This window comes from Terrapene carolina, unplaced genomic scaffold, assembly GCF_002925995.2.
Source record: "Terrapene carolina triunguis isolate 2854851 unplaced genomic scaffold, T_m_triunguis-2.0 Scaffold234, whole genome shotgun sequence".
Classification (NCBI taxonomy): Eukaryota; Metazoa; Chordata; order Testudines; family Emydidae; genus Terrapene; species Terrapene triunguis.
Window position 1 is genome coordinate 8,052,441 of NW_020664585.1, and position 18,466 is coordinate 8,070,906.

General features: G+C 38.0%; 2 protein-coding genes across 2 annotated transcripts in view; both read left to right on the forward strand.

The window, feature by feature from the left end:
- The first annotated feature begins 738 nt into the window (after positions 1-738).
- On the forward strand, positions 739-15,163 carry TCTN2 (tectonic family member 2). The gene is made up of 17 exons (XM_026656872.1): positions 739-808; positions 1,635-1,830; positions 2,603-2,703; positions 3,232-3,428; positions 3,708-3,831; positions 4,534-4,669; positions 5,707-5,772; positions 6,467-6,595; positions 7,113-7,190; positions 7,336-7,458; positions 8,156-8,233; positions 8,765-8,876; positions 9,876-9,979; positions 10,443-10,599; positions 12,570-12,695; positions 13,745-13,833; positions 15,040-15,163. Exons 1-17 carry the CDS (start codon positions 806-808, stop codon positions 15,141-15,143), a joined length of 1,923 nt encoding a protein of 640 aa, XP_026512657.1. The 5' UTR covers positions 739-805; the 3' UTR covers positions 15,144-15,163.
- The window catches only part of ATP6V0A2 (ATPase H+ transporting V0 subunit a2), a 29,732-nt gene continuing 26,417 nt past the window's right edge, over positions 15,152-18,466 (forward strand). Inside the window, exons 1-2 of the mRNA XM_029912619.1 lie at positions 15,152-15,235; positions 17,467-17,615. The gene's annotated coding sequence lies outside the window, so the exon portion shown is untranslated. The remainder of the gene's footprint in view (positions 15,236-17,466; positions 17,616-18,466) is intronic.

Below are 18,466 nucleotides of genomic sequence, written 5' to 3' on the forward strand. Positions count from 1 at the left end.
TGAGGCAAAGTGGATGGTGATTTAAATCACCAAGTGAAAAGCCTCAATTTAAATAATTGATTTTCATCAGCTTTTCCATTTGTGCTTCAGTAATTTTCTAAAGAAAGGTGAATTCTCAGTGTTTCATATCACCATTAAAACATGTTGATTTACAACTAAATAGTCTTTACACTAGATTTGGTACATGTTTTTGCTGCCTACAAAAGGGTACAGTATAACTTTATACATTTATTTAAGCAGCTATGTAGCTTAATATTTTCAGATTCTTAATTGTATATTTTTAGTATGTTACAAAATGGTGAATAATATATTGCTTATTTACTACTAATGTGCCATATTTGTAAAGCTTGACTTTCAAAAGTTAGATGGTTTTCCCCTGCTTATTTCTTTATAGAGAAAAGCAACCTTTAACTCAAAGTTTTTGAAAGAGGCTCATGGATTCAGCATATTTATTTTTTATTTCAATGTTGTAAGAGATTATAATAAGTCTAGGCCTTAACATATTTTGTATGAAATTCAGATTTAATTTTAAAAAGGTTTATTTTTAAAAAGAAAAATGTATTATAATTTAAATAACAAAATTAAAACAAATCCAATTTAAATAAATCTGTGATTTTTATCTATCCTGCCATATGGAGCCAGTTGCAGGATTGGGGTTTAACTTTGCTCCATGTGTAGATGAGAATGACGGAGAGCAGCAAAACAAAGGTTACCGTTTTTTCTTTTAAATTTAGGAATGTTGCCACTGTTACACTGCAGTGGGAGTAATAGATATGGTGAATGGAGTTTGAATGTTTCTCGTGGTATGGTACGTAAAATACTGATTCTTCACTCTAAAGGTAGGGAGTAGAAGTTTGGTGTATTAAAAGTTAATGTGAAGCTAATTTAATGGTAGCATAAAGAATTCCCATTTTTGATTTCTTGTCTTCATCTCTTCTTGGAATAATAATTCTTGTGGACACTGAAGATCCCATGACATTTTTCATAAGAGTAGGGATTTAGGGGTATGGTATATCCTATGTCAAAATTCCACTCTGTCATGGTGGTTTCCTGCTGCCCTCCCCTCCAGAAGTAGATGCACTTGCTATCTGTCTGTAGTTTGTGAAGGGGATTGAGATCTTTTGAAAGGTGTTATATAAGAATGAAAGGTGCTATGTAAATGCTAGACTATCACTTTTATTTATTCTTATGAATTCTGGAATTTCTGTGGGATACCATGATTTGCATTGCTTGTGGTCAGCCAGAAGTGTTTTTCTAAATTGAGGCCTTGATGGACAGCAAAATTAGTCCAATTCACAGCTGTCAGGACTCTATAAGAAACCAAACATGAATCCTTTTGCTTGTTTTAGATTTGTGCATGTAAGTTTTGAGGTAGTATAATTCATTTAAGTGTGAGCAAACATCTGCGTAGATATCTGCATACATTTCACAGCTTTGTTTACTTGCAAATCTCAATGCAGACCTTTGTCCCATACAAATATTCTTTTTGATACAATGATATACAGAGGCTTCAATTATAACACAGGTAGCAGAAGTGATACATGCTTGCCCTGCACAAAGCTGATGCAGGGTATAACTAAGTATAATCTAGTAAATTTAAAAATAGCTGTCAAACTTTAACTGATATTTTTCAGAATGTTTCCAAAGTGACAGTAACCTTGATGAGAAACCTGCAGTTGTGTTTGTCTAACACAACTGATTGTTGCATGGAGCCACTTTGCGTTGTTGAGACTCTTCAAGTTTCTGCTTGCCGTGGTTCAACAGTGTTGGCAAATCTCCTGATTCAAGCTGAAATATATGCCAACTCTTCCTTTACAGGAAATGTGTCAGGTAAATGTTTAGGTAGTTAAAAAGAAATCAGTATCTTGGCTGGTTCTAGTTTAATTTTTGAATATTTGTATGTATTCCTTGGCACTTCCCAGTGTGCTAACTCTTGTTGCCCCAAACTTTAATGTATTTATAATTTATAGACAAAGGATTAAATGAAACCAACACATTCATTAACATCAGTTGCGCCAGCTAGCATTTCACCCCATAATGTTATTTACAGTTGTATCTTTTGGGCATTTGCAAAATTGACTTAATAAGGTAATTACAAGCTAAACTACCTTTGCAGTTCCATTGCTTGTGAGGCAAACTAGTAGTAATTGGTTGTTGTTTTTTTTTCAATTAATTATCATTATTTTTTTTAAACAGAAGAGAAGTGATGATTAAAATATATTGATGTGGATATCTAACGTCTGATTTATTTTAGCAGTCACTTTCCATCTGTTCAGTTTTAATGGAAACAGGATTCTTCTAATCTTTTAGGTTAGACATGTGAAGTTGCCTGTTAGAGGGGAGTCCTTAGTGGGTTTGGTTGGGGTGGGTTTGGCCCAAAATGTAAGGTAATTGGAAAACTGGAGATAGTGCAGCAATAAAAGATCCTTGGTACTATTTGTCAATATTTTAAAAAATAAAATGTATAAGGTAGGAATAACCTTTAATGCCTACTTTCTCTTTTTAAAAAAAATGTTGTCATATAAATCTGTTAGTGGGATTGCAATGCAAATAAAAATGTTAATTTTATGGCCTAACTTTATTTTATATTCTGCTTTTATAGAAAATGCAACAGTCATCCCTAACCAAGTGTTCCAGCCCCTCGGCTCTTGTCCTTGTAACCTGACAGCTGGAATTTGTGATATTCGTTGTTGCTGTGATCTGGTACTGATTACACATTTAATTTTTAAGTTATTCCCTTTAAAGTTTTATGTCACCAGTACTCTTAGGGAAATACAGCAAAGTCCACTAAAATACCTGAGAAATTATTTGTTAAAATATTGTGGATTAGTATCAACTGTCTGTCTTTGAAGAGTAAGTACATCACTTTAAAACAATATAAATAGGGGACTTCAGTCACTAGAAGTGTCCTAAGCACTAAATTTCACTGGAAACACTGTTTCTGTTATTGCCCTCTGGTTTTTAATGATAGAATTTTAAAAAGGGAAACTTGATATAGTGAAAACACTTAAAAGGCCATACTCCGCTCAAATGTTATGGCTCTGCTAAATGTGTTATGGAATACAACATTTGTGTCCATATTTCCATTTTAATCTTAACTCCTCATAGTGCTAGGAGACACTTCTTAAATAACCCTGGTATGTATATCACCTGCCATGAGAGCGCATCCTTGGTGAAGCAGAAAAAAAGCCCTGTCATGTTAAACGACTTCCTTTTTCTTTTTATTTCAAGGAATGCACGCCAGATTTGAAGCAGTTGTTCAGTGGATCATGTTTTGCTGGAGTGTTTGGTGGGAATGTAAACCTGCCTTTTGACCAATTGTGCTCTGTTCAGACAACGAACAGTGCTCCTGACTGGTTTCCCTTCTTGTGTGTACAGTCTTCTCTTAATAATACACCATTTCTTGGCTACTTCTACCATGGCTCTGTGTAAGTTTTAATAAAAAAGGGTCATAGTGAATGTATCGAATAGTTATTATATGCCAAAGAAGTTATGCCACTTGTGTAATGCGAATAATGTTGTTTACAGGAACTATCCAGAACTAACATTTTAAAATATATGCATTATTTAAGTTTTATAGTAAAACGTAACTGTGTGTATGGATTTTGAGGTAATATGAAAGAGGGAGATTTGAAAGAGATAATGAGTAATTATTTGCATTGGATAGGTGATACACTAATCATTTATTTTTTTAAATTTGTTTGCAGTTCTTCATCTCTAGTTTCTTCATTTAAGATTCCTTTGCAAACTGTTCCAGAAAAACCTTTAAGTGGTTACAAACAAGGAGATCCAATTATGACAACAGAGAATGAGTATTTTACAATTCGTCAGGTAATAGCTTCATGTTAGCAGTATTTGGCTTTTGTTTTTTCTTTCTTTTCCTTATTTGTCAGTCTCACTGTCCGTCTGTCTCACTGTATAGGAACAAAGACAGATACAAGCAATTCTGTGACTAGCTGTTTTGAACTGGTGAAATACACTTTTCAACTAGCACAAAATTCACATTCAAAAAATAAACATCGTCTTTCTACCATCAATTTTTTCCCATATAAAATTAATATTTTGAATTTAACCAAGAAAAATACACTGTCAAGAAATATAAACAAATTTGGCATGACTTAAAATTTTTAACTCTCTGTTGCTTTTTAAATTTTTTAGGGGTTCTTAACATATTTTTTATATTCCCTGCCCTTTAACTGAAAACTTTGTTTATTTTCTGTTACCTCAACTACCCAGGCTTTTTCTAATTTTCTTTACATTTTAGAATTTTCATTTTAGAGTCACTGATTGTAGTTGGTCTACAAATCAGAGTGAAACCTTGAATTAGATTGTAATATTATTGAAAGCCGTGTTTTAAAATCTGATTCTTTTTATATAAATCATTTGGTCTAACAGCATGCTTGTTTTGAGATAAGTGTAGGTGGGCATAGTACAGACACTGTGTGCAATGAAATAGCTGTGTGCTTTTTAGCTTGAACAGTAGAGCTAGAATAAATTCCATCTTCATATTCTTTTCTGTTGAACTGCATGCAGCGATCCATGGCTGGGCAGTGTGTTGGAAACGCCCCAGTAGCATTCCTTCAGAATTTTGATGTTAAATGTGTTACTAGCCTGTCAGCTTACAAGGAAGGATTGTCTCATAATGTGATGATAACCAGTGGTACTGGAGGTATGTTGTGTTTGCTTTGACAAAATGTACTGATATTGGTTTAAGAATAGATATAGTAATGTTAAAGTCCTAAGATTGACAATATGATATCCTGCATTATTTTTGTTATGATCTAACAACTTCTCCCTTGCAAGCATTTTAGCCATTCAACTGTTGACTGACTGTTTATTGTGGCAAGCCTCCTGCTGTAGGGTCCCCAGATTCAGGATATGAGACTTTGAGCTTGGGCTATGACTTCCTCAGTTTCCCCTCTCCCACCAAAAACAGATTTTGACCCCCCATCGAGAGCATTCCTTTCATGTATTCATACTGTTGTAAGAGCTTTTTTTTTTCCCAGCCAAGGGCAGACACTATCCTCCCTTTAGAGTTAGCCATAAGTGGCTTCTCTGTAACACTTTGTTCTCCTAGTGTAGAAAGCATTGTCTCCTGGGTCTCAGATATAGTTACATTACCCCCTGGCCATTGTGCCAGCATGAGGACAACATATCTTAAGTTGTTTGCCAATAAATTTTCAAGGTAAGACATTCTCTTTACACTGTAAAATACTCCCCCCACCTCACTTCTTGTCACATGTTGCACTTCTATGGGAGTATATTAATCCTTCAAAACACCATACATTATCATTTAATGAGAAAGATCTGATTATAATTAGAAAATACAGAGTGTCAGTATCATTACTGCTCTTCTGAAAATGTGTATTGTACAACTAGTGGCTTAAAGTGTCTGGGCCTAATTCAGTCTTCCTGTTGTACCTGTGTATCTGAGGGCATTGCTTGGGTCCGTTATATCACTATGGATCTTAATAGAGCAACTCAGCAAAAATAGCTTATTTTGTTGTGTCATATAAAGCATGCTCTTTCAGAGGAACCTGTTGTGGTGTAACGACTGTATAGTCTTTTACTAAGAGCTGCTGGTTTATTTTCTAACTCATTCTTTTATAGTTTAATAAATCCTCTACCTTGGATGAGGAAACAACAGTATGAGGCTGTGTCTCATTTGCTAGTTAGACTTGCTGAATTTACTGTTTTTCTTGTCAGACACTGTCCAACAAAATGTGATCTATGGGAATGTAACTGATGTACGTAACTTCATCACTAAACCAGGTATGTTTTCTGTACTCATATTATTCTTACCATTCTTAAAGAGACAAGGAGTTGATGATTAAGTTAAAATGTTAAAAGAGATCTTTGCAATTACCTGAAACTTTAATTTTTTTTTGTTTTTTCTCTTTTTTATTGTGCTATGCAAATTGAAAAATATTAGTCTTATCCATCTCCCTTTGAAATCTATGTAAAGAAGTCTATTGACTTTAGTGGGAGTTGGATCAGACCTCTAGTCCTTATACATCTTAGCCAGTCGCAAAAGTAATTTTATAGAACAAAAAATGAACAGTTGTAATGGAGTTAAGATGTAAGGATCCCTTTGGCTATATTTAAAGTTTACACTCAAGTATAATAATTGAGCCCCATCCACATGCAGATGTATAGATTGGTATTTTGAAAGACCTCCTTTCTCATTAAATGTATCTTACAGCCAGTTGATCTACACTTTCATGTAGAAGATCTCCAGGCTAGAAGAGTGCATCATAGATGCTCTGAGCTGGTATGGTATCATAATAACTAAACACTAAAACTGAGGTGTTTTTGTTTTTCAAAAAAAGTTAGAATGAAGGCTGTTATGCCCAAGATTTTGTTAAAGATAGTTTTTTATTGCATTCTGAGGAAAATCTTCCTTAAGGCATAATAACCTCTTTCATTAGTATGGTTTCCATCATTTGAACTGTTCTTTTCTTTGCAGAAGACATTCAGTCTACTGAAGTTTTATGTATAAATGTGACCTTTGCAGAATATTATATGTTCATATGGAAAGGCAAGACAATAGAGGAAATAAATGTCACAGTCCTCATTGGAGAATTATGTGATGGAGGTACTGTAATGCATCTCTACAAAATTGCTTATTCAGAAATAGTTTTTTTCTCAGCATAGAAGTTTTGTGAAAAATACTTTTAATCAAACATCAGAAGACAATGCAATTTGAAATAGAATTTTCCATTGGGCTAAGAAGAGCCGGGTGGTGTCTGGTTGGTATATTATTTGTTTTAGGGTAGTTATTTCTTAGAATATCAACCTCCAATCATTGATTGAGTACTGTTTACACAAAAAAGGCGTGTCAGTGGCTTGCATTGCTGGATTTGAGAAGCTTCACAGAAGGTGTTAATTAGCTTCTGAAATCATATAATCGTATATGAGCATGCACAATCCAAGAGTGTGGGTCTAAATGGCAGCTGCTGGTTGATGTGTATGTCAGTTAACAAGACTTTTGTGACGGGGGGGGGGGAGAGAGAGGGAGTTTAATTTTTGATGCAATTGCTTTTTTAAGTAACAAAAATATTGCAATGGACTACTTTTTTGCTAAGAAATTATTTACTTTTTTCTTTTAATAGAAATACTGACACAGAGATTTTCAGTAAACTTTGTAAGCTTCAATAGTACTAATACAACAGAACTATCTGGGAATCCAGGTAATACTACTCTGTTTTATTTTAAGCTTCTATTGGCTGATGGGGGGGAGGAAAAAAAATCTTTTTTTATTGACAGCCATAACCAGTTGTGCCCAATTTTATTTCTTGTATCCCTCTCATTTCGTCTTAATGTTGATCATCACAGCCTCCCTGTTTTCTACCCTGCCACTGTTAATATTGATAATCCTGAAAAGTATCATCAGATATTGTGGAACTAAAATATTAGGGTCTGATCGTGAAAACACTACCAGGCATAGTGCTTGCTACTGTGAGTATTCCCATTGAAATGATGCATTAGCAGTTTTCATCCTAATGCTCCCTTGAATGTTGAATTAGAATCTTGCTCTGTGGCTGCATAGGAAGATAGAAGAGAAGAGGCTTTCTTTGCCCTCTTTCCTCTCTTCCATTGTGCAGCCAGCTAACAAAAGGTAGAATTTGGCTCTTACTGTTTTCTGAAAGTCGTTAATACTCTTTTGTTTGAAGTTAAACCATTCTTGCTGTAATGAAAAGTTCTGTTTAGATGTGAAACTAAGCACCTAATCAGTCAATTAGGGTTCCCCAACACGTTCAGAATTGTAGGAGACAATACTTCTAGCAAAATGAGAAGGCTTCATGATTATACTACTAGGCACTTTTAGAAAGTATTTTACAAACAGTAACTAATTCTCACAACACTCTTATGGGAGAGTAATTGAGACTAACTATAATACCTAGCTCTTATACAGTGCTTTTCAGCAGTAGATCTCAAAGCGCTTTACAAAGGAGGTCTGTATCATTATCCCTAAGGTCACAGAGTAGCTTGGGAGCCAAGATTAGAATCCAGTAGTTCCTAGCCTTCATTTCTGAACTCAATTCACTAGACCATGGCACCTTTAAGAACTTGGGGAGTTTTATGTATTATAAAAATGTTTGTCAATGCTGATTAATTCTTATAAAACTTTCACAATTTCTCTTTCTGTGTTTAGGTTACCAAGTTGGCAAACCTGTTAGAGCGGTAAATATTTCTTCTGATACTGTTACCGCTCTAAAACTTTGGCAGCCAGGTACTACCTTTTGATATGCTGTTTTAATCACAACTACAATATAAACCAAAAATACTCTTTTATTATGTTTTGCTTCATTTTTTTTTATGTTGGCCTTCCCAGACTGCTCTGAGTTGCTAATCTAATGTTTCTTGGAATTTAGATAAATTTATAATAGAAACTCCAAATACAATTAAATATACAAGTATAAATCAGATTTTCCTGTATCATAATTATATTTTGTATATAGTGCTCTCTCTTGAATAAAAGACCACTACTGAAATACTGGAAAAATATACTAACAGGTAATATGAAGTATTGTCATTTATATGGAAATGCAAGACATACGCAACAAAAGAATTGAAGAATCTGTAATTTTAAAGATGCTACAAATGAAAATGGATGGACACTTAAGATAAATAGAATTTTAGTAGTACTATATTTGAGCTAAACTGTTTTAGCATTCTAAATCAAAGTAGCTTTCTACAAATTTGCAAGCTAGAGACTGAAAAGTTGATATGAGAAACACAAATGGATGTTTTCATTTTGTAGTTGGCAATGGTTTGTGTACATCAGCAACTTTCACACCAGTTCTGTTTGGATTAAATTCACTGTCTGGATGCATTTTAGAAGTGAATATTAATGAAGATTGCGGTCAGTTAAGGTGAGGTATATGTGGGTTGTCCTGTCCTCCTATTTCTCCCCCCCCCCTTCATTTGTGGCTTTAAATATTTATAGAACTCTTATCTTAGCATTCAAAATAAGAAACCGATGCACTTTAACTAATTTGATATTATTATAGTGGTGGGTTTTTGTTATAGGTGTCTTACTTTAGCCGATGCTGCAAAACAGTTCCCATACAAGCCTCTTATATCCACACATTCATATTTTTCTAATTACCAGTATGTAACTTTTGGGTTTGAAAATGGCTATTTTTAGTGCCTTTTTAAAGGGGATTTTTTTAGTAGTTTCAGCAAAATCTTTAAAATTGTTTTGGAGTTGGGAGAATGTCAATAAAATGAATTTTCCCCATTTAAAAAAAAAGACCTATTTTTTTCACTGGAATAACTCAAATAGCTGAAATTTGTTTTTTGTTAAGTGCCTGTACTGAGAATTTTGAAACTTCAAACTACTAATAAATATCTCTTGTTAAAAATCCCCATGGGCCCCCATTTCTATAATCTCTGAGGACTCCACAATCTTGAATGTATTTATCCTCACAACACCATTTGGAGCTAGGGCAATGCTTTTATCCCCATTTTACCGATGGGAAACGGAAGCACACAGGAAATCTGTGAGAGAGTTGGGAATCAAACCTAGGTCTCCAAAGTTCCACACTAATGTTCAAAGCACTGGACTAGCCTTCCTCTCTAGGGATGGGTACTTAATTACAACAAATGCTGGATACCCTTGTTTTACATCTCATTCAGAAAATGGCCCCTCCAGTAGCATAGCAACTCATTGCATCATGCCTGGGCATGGAGTTTACTGGTTCAAAAGGAAGTGTGTCACCTTACTGAGTCATCCGCATCAATTCCAGCAGCACTTGGGTTTTCATATTGGATCTCCTGTACAAGTACTGACAAGATCTAATAAAATCACAGCCCAGAGTGGTATAGATGTAGGTTTATTTGTAATGTATTACAACATGAGTGTTTTGCAGGGAGGATGTAACTGATAGACTTAATTCATTAATACAAGCTACTCATGTTGGGAAGAGAGGCAACTCAAGTTACAGTGATCTAAATGACTTGGTGGAAATAATACGTAAGTCAAAGCTTCATCTTGTTATCTGTATCTTAGATTAATATATATTTTAGTTTTACTTTAAAATATTCTAATCACATTGTAGTTTCTCTTATAAAACCATAGTAAAGGTGTATGGTAACTGTTTTAATTTCAAATTATGAGAAATCCTCTTTTTCTGTGTACATGCAATGCCATCCCCCCACACATTAAATATAAATACTGATACTATGGAAAAAAATTATGACAATGAGGAAATAAAAAAATGCCAATTTATGTCATGTGTACAGATTGGTAACATTTTATTTTTACTGTCAATCTCAGCATTTCATGTGGAACCTCTCTTTTATCCAAGGAAGAAAAGACATTTTTGTGTTATTCCTATGCAGTATTTATTAGTATCTCACTGCATCGTGATAATGTTTAAAATATGTTTTTATTTTTATTTTTTTTCAAATCTAAGTAACTCAGTTTTCCTGAATAGGTTTAGATCCACCTAATCCTAGTGCAAATGCAAGTGTTGGAAATTTGAACGGCATCTGCTCAGATATTCCTGCTAACCTGAATATTCACATAATCACTGCTGATGTGGGTGCAGTAGAAGGGATTGCACAGGAAGAGATACTCGGTGTACAGATCAGGTACAGCAGAATCATGATGGTTGTTATATTTCATTAATATTGTGTTCAAATATAGTTGGACAGTGTTGGATAAATGAGACCAAAAATATGTAGATTTAAAAAAAACAGTTGATTACAGGTTTTTCATGATTATCTAGGGTTTTGTTTGGGTTTCCTCTTCTCCGTAGTGTTTGCAACGCAAATCCAGCTGCTCTAGTACATAATCAGTTTCGCTTTCTGGTTAGCTTGTTTTCATTTTCAAGGTGAGATGTGCAAAAAGTAAATTATTGGTGAAAGATAAAATAGACTGAAACTGAAACAATTAAAAAAAAAAAAAGGTCTCCTCCAGTGTTGCTAGCAACAGCAGTAAGGAAATGTATTACCAGGGCCGGCTCTAGGATTTTTGCCGCCCAAGGCAAAAACAATTTTGGCCGCCCTTCCCCCCCCCGTTTTTTAATTACCCCACCCCCGGCCCCGCCTCAACTCCGCCCCTTCCTTGCCTCCTCCCCCCAGGCTCTCAAGCCTAGGAGGGAGGGGGAGAAGCGGCGCCCGCGCTGCGGCCACTCGGAGTCTCCCCCTCCCTCCCAGGTTTGAGAGCCTGGGAGGGAGGGAGGGAGAGCAGCGGCGTTCGCGCGCCGCGGCTGCTCGGGATCTCCCCCCTCCCTCCCAGGTTTGAGAGCCTGGGAGGAAGGGGGAGACTCTGAGCGGCAGCGGCACGCGAAACGGCTGTTTTGCGCGCCGCGGCCGCTTGGGATCTCCCCCTCTCTCCCAGGTTTGAGAGCCTGGGAGGGAGGGGGAGACTCCGAGTGGCAGCGGCACGCGAAACAGCTGATTTGCACGCCGCGGCCGCTCGGGATCTCCCCCTCCCTCCCAGGTTTGAGAGCCTGGGAGGGAGGGGGAGACCCCGAGCGGCTGCGGCGCGCGAAACAGCTGATTTGTGCGCCGCTGCTCCCCCTCCCTCCCAGGCTTGAGAGCCTGGGAGGGAGGGCGAGTAGCGGTGCGCGAGCGGCAGCAGCAGCGGAGGTGAGCTAGGGCAGCCGGGGCACATTTTTAGGGGCCGCATTCTGGCGCCGGCCATGCCGCCCCTAAAAATGTGCCGCCCCAAGCACCAGCTTGTTTTGCTGGTGCCTAGAGCCGGCCCTGTGTATTACTTTAAAATATTATTTTAACCTGACAGTCTCTTTTTATTAGCAGCCATGTTTCTCTCTGGTTATAAATAACTTTACTTGTGTAACTTCACTTGATACACATTTGTAGCAAGCTATATATTTGAAAGCCTGATAAGTGGAAAAACTCCGGAAGAAAATAACCAAAACTCATAAGTTTCAAGTGTCAAAAGCTCACGTTAGCAGTAAGTTTTTATACATTCCATCTCATTAGATGAAGATAATATAAACCTTTATAGGTAAAATTTTCTATTGTGTGTATGCCAAAGTTGTGACAGCAAAAAAAAAAAAAAAAAAAAAAAAAAAAAAGCATTTACCCATTGTCCATGCAAAATGAGCATTTGTTTGGACTGGCAAATGTGCATTGTTGCTTAGGGATCCTACCTGACTGCTATTCTGAGTACTAGTCATAGCTCTGATACTGACTGACTGAGTTACCCAGGGCAAGCCATTTAACTTCTCTGCAATTCAGTTTACTGCTAGGTAACATTGGCATGATACTTACCTGAATCACAGTGTGATGTGAGGCTTCCATCAATGTTTATTAAATGCTTTGTTAGCCATGATGAAAAGACAATATAAAAGTGAAAAGCATTTGTATTAAACTCAGTGTATTGAAATTTTAATTAGGATCGAGGAGAGTGATATTGCCCAGCTCTGATTAAAATAGAGAATAACTAATAAAATTATGAAAATGCAGTGCAAGAATACAGCCATAGTTACACTGTAAATATTATTAAAAAACCCTTTATAAGATCAAATAGATGTCAAAGAGTATATATTTCCCATATAAATTACACTGATTGTATGTTCATTTTCTTTCAGTTTTTCAACAGTGATATGGCAATTCCAATGTGGGATTATCTGTGAAAATAAATCCAGTTCTCTTCCTATCACTGCTTCAGTCCAGTTTATTAAAGTACCAGCTCAACCACCCATTCCAATGACAAGGTAAGTTTTTATAGAAATCAGATATCTAACATCGACTATGAAGAAATGGAGTATTTATTTATTTGTTAGTCTCTAAGGTGCCACAAGTACTCCTGTTCTTTTTGCGGATACAGACGAACACGGCTGCTACTCTGAAACCTATGAAGAAATACCAAATTAAAATAGCAATAATAAAATAGTAAATTTGGTTTGCCAGAAAATAGTCATTAGGTTTGAGGCCTGGTTAGACTGCACTGAATCACAACTGTTCTATCAGTTAAGTGTCAGTTTCTGTGAAGTGCCTTAAATCCCACTAAATCAGTTGACTCTCAATGGAAGTTGAAGGGTACTCAGCATCTAGGGCCTCATCCTACAACATTTACTCATGTGACAAGTCCCTCAGTAGAATTATTTGTGTGAGATTCACTCAAATGGATAACGGGTGCTGAATCAGCCCCTAAACTGACACTTGTAGGTACATTCAAACAATTACGTTATTATTTCTAAAGCATAGTGTTTGTTCTCTTGCTACTAGAACCATAGAATTATATATGGAAAGGTCTGTTAGGTCAGCCCCAGTAAATCAAGCTTGTTTCTAATAGTAAACTTTATATTGCTTTGTCCAGTCTAGTTTTAAATTTCTCAAGAGATGAGACTTTCTTTCAGGAAACTATGTTATGGACTAAAATTTCTTACCATAAATAACTTTTTTCCATTATATTCAACCTAAATTTTCCCGTCTCAGTTTCATCCCAGTTCTTCTGGATTAAAACCCTGGTACTACCCCGAAAAGAATCCTCTTTGTTGGTGTAAATGTGTGCTCATCACAAGAAGGAACATTCCCTTAAATCATCCCATGGCTAAAAATGAGAGATATTGATCAGAAAGGAAGTCTTCAGGTTTCATGCTCCTGTTTTAATTGATCTTTCATGAAAAAATAGTTTCATGAAGAAACAGCTGTAAGATTATTTAATCCAAACAGCTTTCTAATTTGTTTTCCCCTTTATTTGCACTGGTGCCTGGTTGTACCATAGTTGCAATTTAAATTTTTTTTTTAATTGTGTTTGTAGATTTCAGATTAACTATACAGAATATGACTGCAATCGAAATGAAGTTTGCTGGCCACAACTATTTTATCCATTGACATGGTATTACACAGGTAAAAAAGTAGTGTGTGTGGAGTACAATGTATTATCAGGATTTCTTCAAATATTAAAAAAAATCAGTTAAATTACATGATGCTTTGTAATAGGGAAGTGAAGTTCTCCTGTCTTTTGGAAATTGCGAGCTGTAAAGTATGTTTGTTAAATTGTTCTTTACGGTTCATGATTGGATTTATATTGTATCTTGGCACATAAGTGGGGAAAAAATGAAGAATAGTTACCAGACTCAGTACTTTGTCAGTTCGCTTGGGGTTTATTGGTATTTTTAAAATGTTGTTTTAAGGAGAGTAAGGTTCCTTTTTTAGCCCCTTCAAAGCTCTCTATCCCCCTGTGGCGGGTGTACGACTCACTAGCGCAGCGCCTTCTGCTGATCGTCCTAAGGATTAGCTCTTCCTAGGGATTAGCTCTTCCAGCCCAGAGCGCCCTCTGCAGGCCGGTGTCTTGCCTGCCGCTGGCCCCCATGTCCCTCCCGGACCCCGGTGTCCCTTTATCTTGAGAGAGTGTGTCTCTTAGTCTCTGGCCCTCAGCCCTCTTATAGGGCCAGCTGTGGCCTGATTGGGACATGGCCCCACCTGTGGTTGCTTCCCCCAGTCAACCTCGCATTTCTCCGCCACAGCCCTCTCCAGGTCTGCTTTAACCCCCCCAGGGCAGGAGCGGGGTGACCACCCCACTACATCGCCATTCTGTTTAGTTTTCTTTTCTTTCTGGCCAACCTACTTTATAAAAAAGAATGCATGGCTTGCTCTATAATACTGGCCTATTAGTCTGTCAAGTTCTGTATTCTGCCTTTGCCTGTAGCATTTGGCAACTTCCAGCTAATTGAGTTAGGAACTCCTGTGTTCCAATCCAGGCTTTGCCATTTTGGTAGATCAGTTAACTTTTCAGTTTTTCCATTTGTAAAAGATGAGTATGATCTGCTTAATAGGGGGTTGCGAGGATTAAATAGCTGATGTTTGTAAAGCACACTAAGGCACTGCTTCTGCAATGAGAACTGCAAGGGTACAGAGGACTGCCCCTAGTGTTCTCAGCACAAGATTGAGGCCTCAAGTTGTTTTGTACTACATTATTTTATTCAGGTCCATGTTCAGTTGTTTTCTGTAGCTTTTTATCTTTGCCTAATTTTTAATTCAATATAAAAATAAAACTTTAGGGACAGGGTTTTCATATCCTTATATTTATTCAGATTTTTTTTTTTCTTTCAGGAGAACCATACTCTCAGTGTCTTGCCAAAGGCTTGATACTGGCATTTTTCTTTCTACTCGCAGCTGTTCTGAGTAATCCTTGGAGCAGAATCCTTAAAGTGTGAAATAATACTACAGTTTAAAATTTGAAAGTATAAAGAGAACAATTTTATTAATGTTTTTTTTACACTTTTGTATTCAACCAATGTTTCAATAGGTAGTACTTTTTATTACTTTTTTCACAAGATTTATAATTTCTGGATTTTGTATATTTTTATATAAATACTCAGATGTAAAATTAATGTCTGTTCTATATAGAAAATGGTTGTATTAGGTTTTCTAAAAAAGAATTTGTTAATTAAGGGCTAGATCCTGTAAATGGATCTGCCAGAGTGCATTCCTGTGACATTGATTTAGGAGGTGCACTGCATGGGTGCAGAAATGTGCTTGGATGGATTCATACCTAAACTGTAAGACATTTGAGTATTTACCGATAAAAGATAAAAACTTCAGTTAATGATTAATTCAAGTACACAACTAGTGTTCTCGAAGCAATTTAAGATTGAGCTTTACAGTTAATTTAGTTTTTCCATTTTGCTGGATCACTCTGGAAATAAATCATTTGGAATAGTAGCAATAATCCCAATGGAGTTGGTTTCCCATTTTAAAAAGCATCATCTAAAAAGTTGCTAAAATGCCTTATCTGACTTACAGTAGTAGTCACTGTGTTTATTTCCCTTTGTGATGCTAATTGTTGTTTAAAAATATATCTGCAAAGGAAAACAATTTCTCCTTCTGTACATGTTAACAAGAAATATTTTTTTAAAGAAAAGAATTGGCTGTTTTTTATTTTCTTAAGATAGTCTTGTTTTTCTTGCTTTTGCTGGTTGACGCCGTGGATAACTAGTGTGTAGGGTTACCATACGTCTGGATTTTCCCGGACATGTCCGGCTTTTTGGTCGTCAAATCCCCGTCCGGGGGGAAATTCCAAAAAGCCGGACATGTCCGGGAAAATAGGGAGGGGTCGTGGGGCTTGGATCCACGCTGGGGCCGGAGCCGCTGGGGCTGGCGCCGCTCGGCCGCCTGCGCCCCGGGGCCGGATCCGCGTTGGGGCTGGCGCCTCTCGGCCGCCTGCGCCCCGGGGCCCGAGCTGCTCGGCTGGGGCCGGTGCCCGTGCCCCAGAGCCCGAGCCGAGCTGGAGCCGCCGGGGGTGGGCCGGAGCCGCTCGGCCGGGGCCAGGGCCGGTGCCCCGGGGGTGTCGTCACACTGGCGGCCCTGGGAGCCGAGCCGGGCTGGGCCGGAGCCGCCGGGGCCCAAGCCGAGCTGGAACCACTGGGGCGGGCCGGGGCTGGCGCGCTCGGCTGGAACTGGGGCTGGTGCCCCAGGGCCCGAGCCAAGCTGGGCCCAAGACGCTCGGTCAGGGGGCTGGACTGGGCCGCGCCTCCTCGCGCTCCCCCGCCCCAGCTTAGCTGCTGCCTGCCTCCCTGTTTCAGGCTTCCCGCGAACATTTGATTTGCGGGAAGCAGGGGAGGGGGAGGAGCAGGGGGCGGAGCATTCAGGGGAGGGGGCGGAGTTGGGGTGGGGACTTTGGGAAAGGGGCGGAGTTGGGGTGGGGCCGGGGTGGGGAAGGGGGCGGAGTTGGGGCGAGGCCCCTTGGAGTGTCCTCTTTTTGTTATTTTAAAAAATGGTAACCCTACTAGTGTGGGAATGTGATGTTCTCAACTTTCTCAGGACTGAGAGTCACCTTTACCCCGCTGCCTCCAGTGAGAGAGAGGCTTGCTTGTGCTAAACTGGGAGTCAGTGCCTTGATACCACCAGTCTGTTAGCCTTCCAGACAATTTTCTCTGAGTCATCCTAGCCCTTACTCTGTTTTACAGGTTAACCTTAGGTGCATTCCAGTCCTCAAGCCCCCCCGAAGAGTTCCCATGTAGTGTTCAGCCCTTTATGCACTGAATACTCGCAGAAAACAGTATACACACCAGCTTGACTGATTCAACTCAGGGTCAGCTCCTTGTACAATACCTCAGCATTGAGATATATTTGTAGTGAAAACAATCATAAGTTTATTATCAAAGATCAAGATTCAAGAAATAGTGAGTAAGGATAATAAAACAAAATCAATACATGATTTCTAGAGACTAGACTTAACAGGCAAACCTCCTGGCTAGAACAGTTTTTTCTCAACCAAAACCTCTTGCAGACATAAATTCCACCTCCTCCTTCCCCCTCCCCTTCACAGGTGACCTCTTTACAAAAATATATATGTACTGTATGTTGTGGTTTGAAATAGATACATTTAGAAATATGCAGTTACTGCATAAAAGCAGGAATTAAGTCTAGGTTTTTTTGTTTGTTTTTTTTTTAAGTGGGATATATTAAAAATTGCCAGGAACTAGCCTATTTTACTGACCAAAATCGCCATCTAGCCTGGTATCTTGTCTTAAACAGTGGCCTAACACCAGTGCTGCAGCAGGAGGTGACTCAGCTCTGCACAATCAACCTGGCCAATTATGCACTACACTGCCTGAAGATGGAGTTGTGGGTGGAAGTTCCAACTGATGATCACCTGCCTTGAAGAATAAAGATTAATAGATCATGTAACTTTTAGCCTATTTTTTACTCATCTGTATATAATTCTTTAATTGAAACTGGGCTCTTTAGTTTAGTATCTTGCAACTTTGTGTTCTATAGGATAATTATGAGGTGTATAAAGCATTTATTTTCTTGTATCCATTTAAAATTTAAGTGCTCTTATGGGACATGATAAAAAATAACAGCTTACTTATCTATCTAAAAGTATATAGTCTTTATAATCTCTCCCCACTCCTCTTTCTAAGCAAAAATATTTTGCTCTTCTAAATCTGTTCTTGTATGGAAGTTTTGCCATCTGTCCTAGCTAGCTACTGGATCATTTTAGAGGCAGAGTTGGGGGTATCTGTTTCATGCTTGAACAATTTGAATGAGATTGTAAAGAAAAATGATTGAGTAATGGATATGACAGTAAATGTCTCAATTATGAATAAAAATATCTCATTCACACAAGTCTCATTTTCATAAGGGAGAGGCTTTAAAAATGACTGAATTTTCCCAGTTAAGGAGTTTCCTTACCTCCAATGGATGAGACTTAGAGCAGGCCTGAGAGGTAAGGACAATCCAAGATTATGAGGAAAGAAGAGGGCAGTTTATTTTTTGCTGATGAAGCAGATTTTCTGTCCTTGCATCTCCCTCCAACGGGCCTGGGGATTTACTTTAATGCTAGTTTCAAAGTCCTCCCCTTTGGGGTGAAGGAAAGTGTTTTGTAGTTTACTGAGGACTGGATCCATTTGCCACAACCATCCCTGATCTACATTTTGCAAAACCCAAAGCTGGCTAATGAGGTTTTCCAAACCAAACTGCTGGTTTTCAGTCCCTTCTTTGTTAGACATAAGATAATAGGCCCAAACTTCAG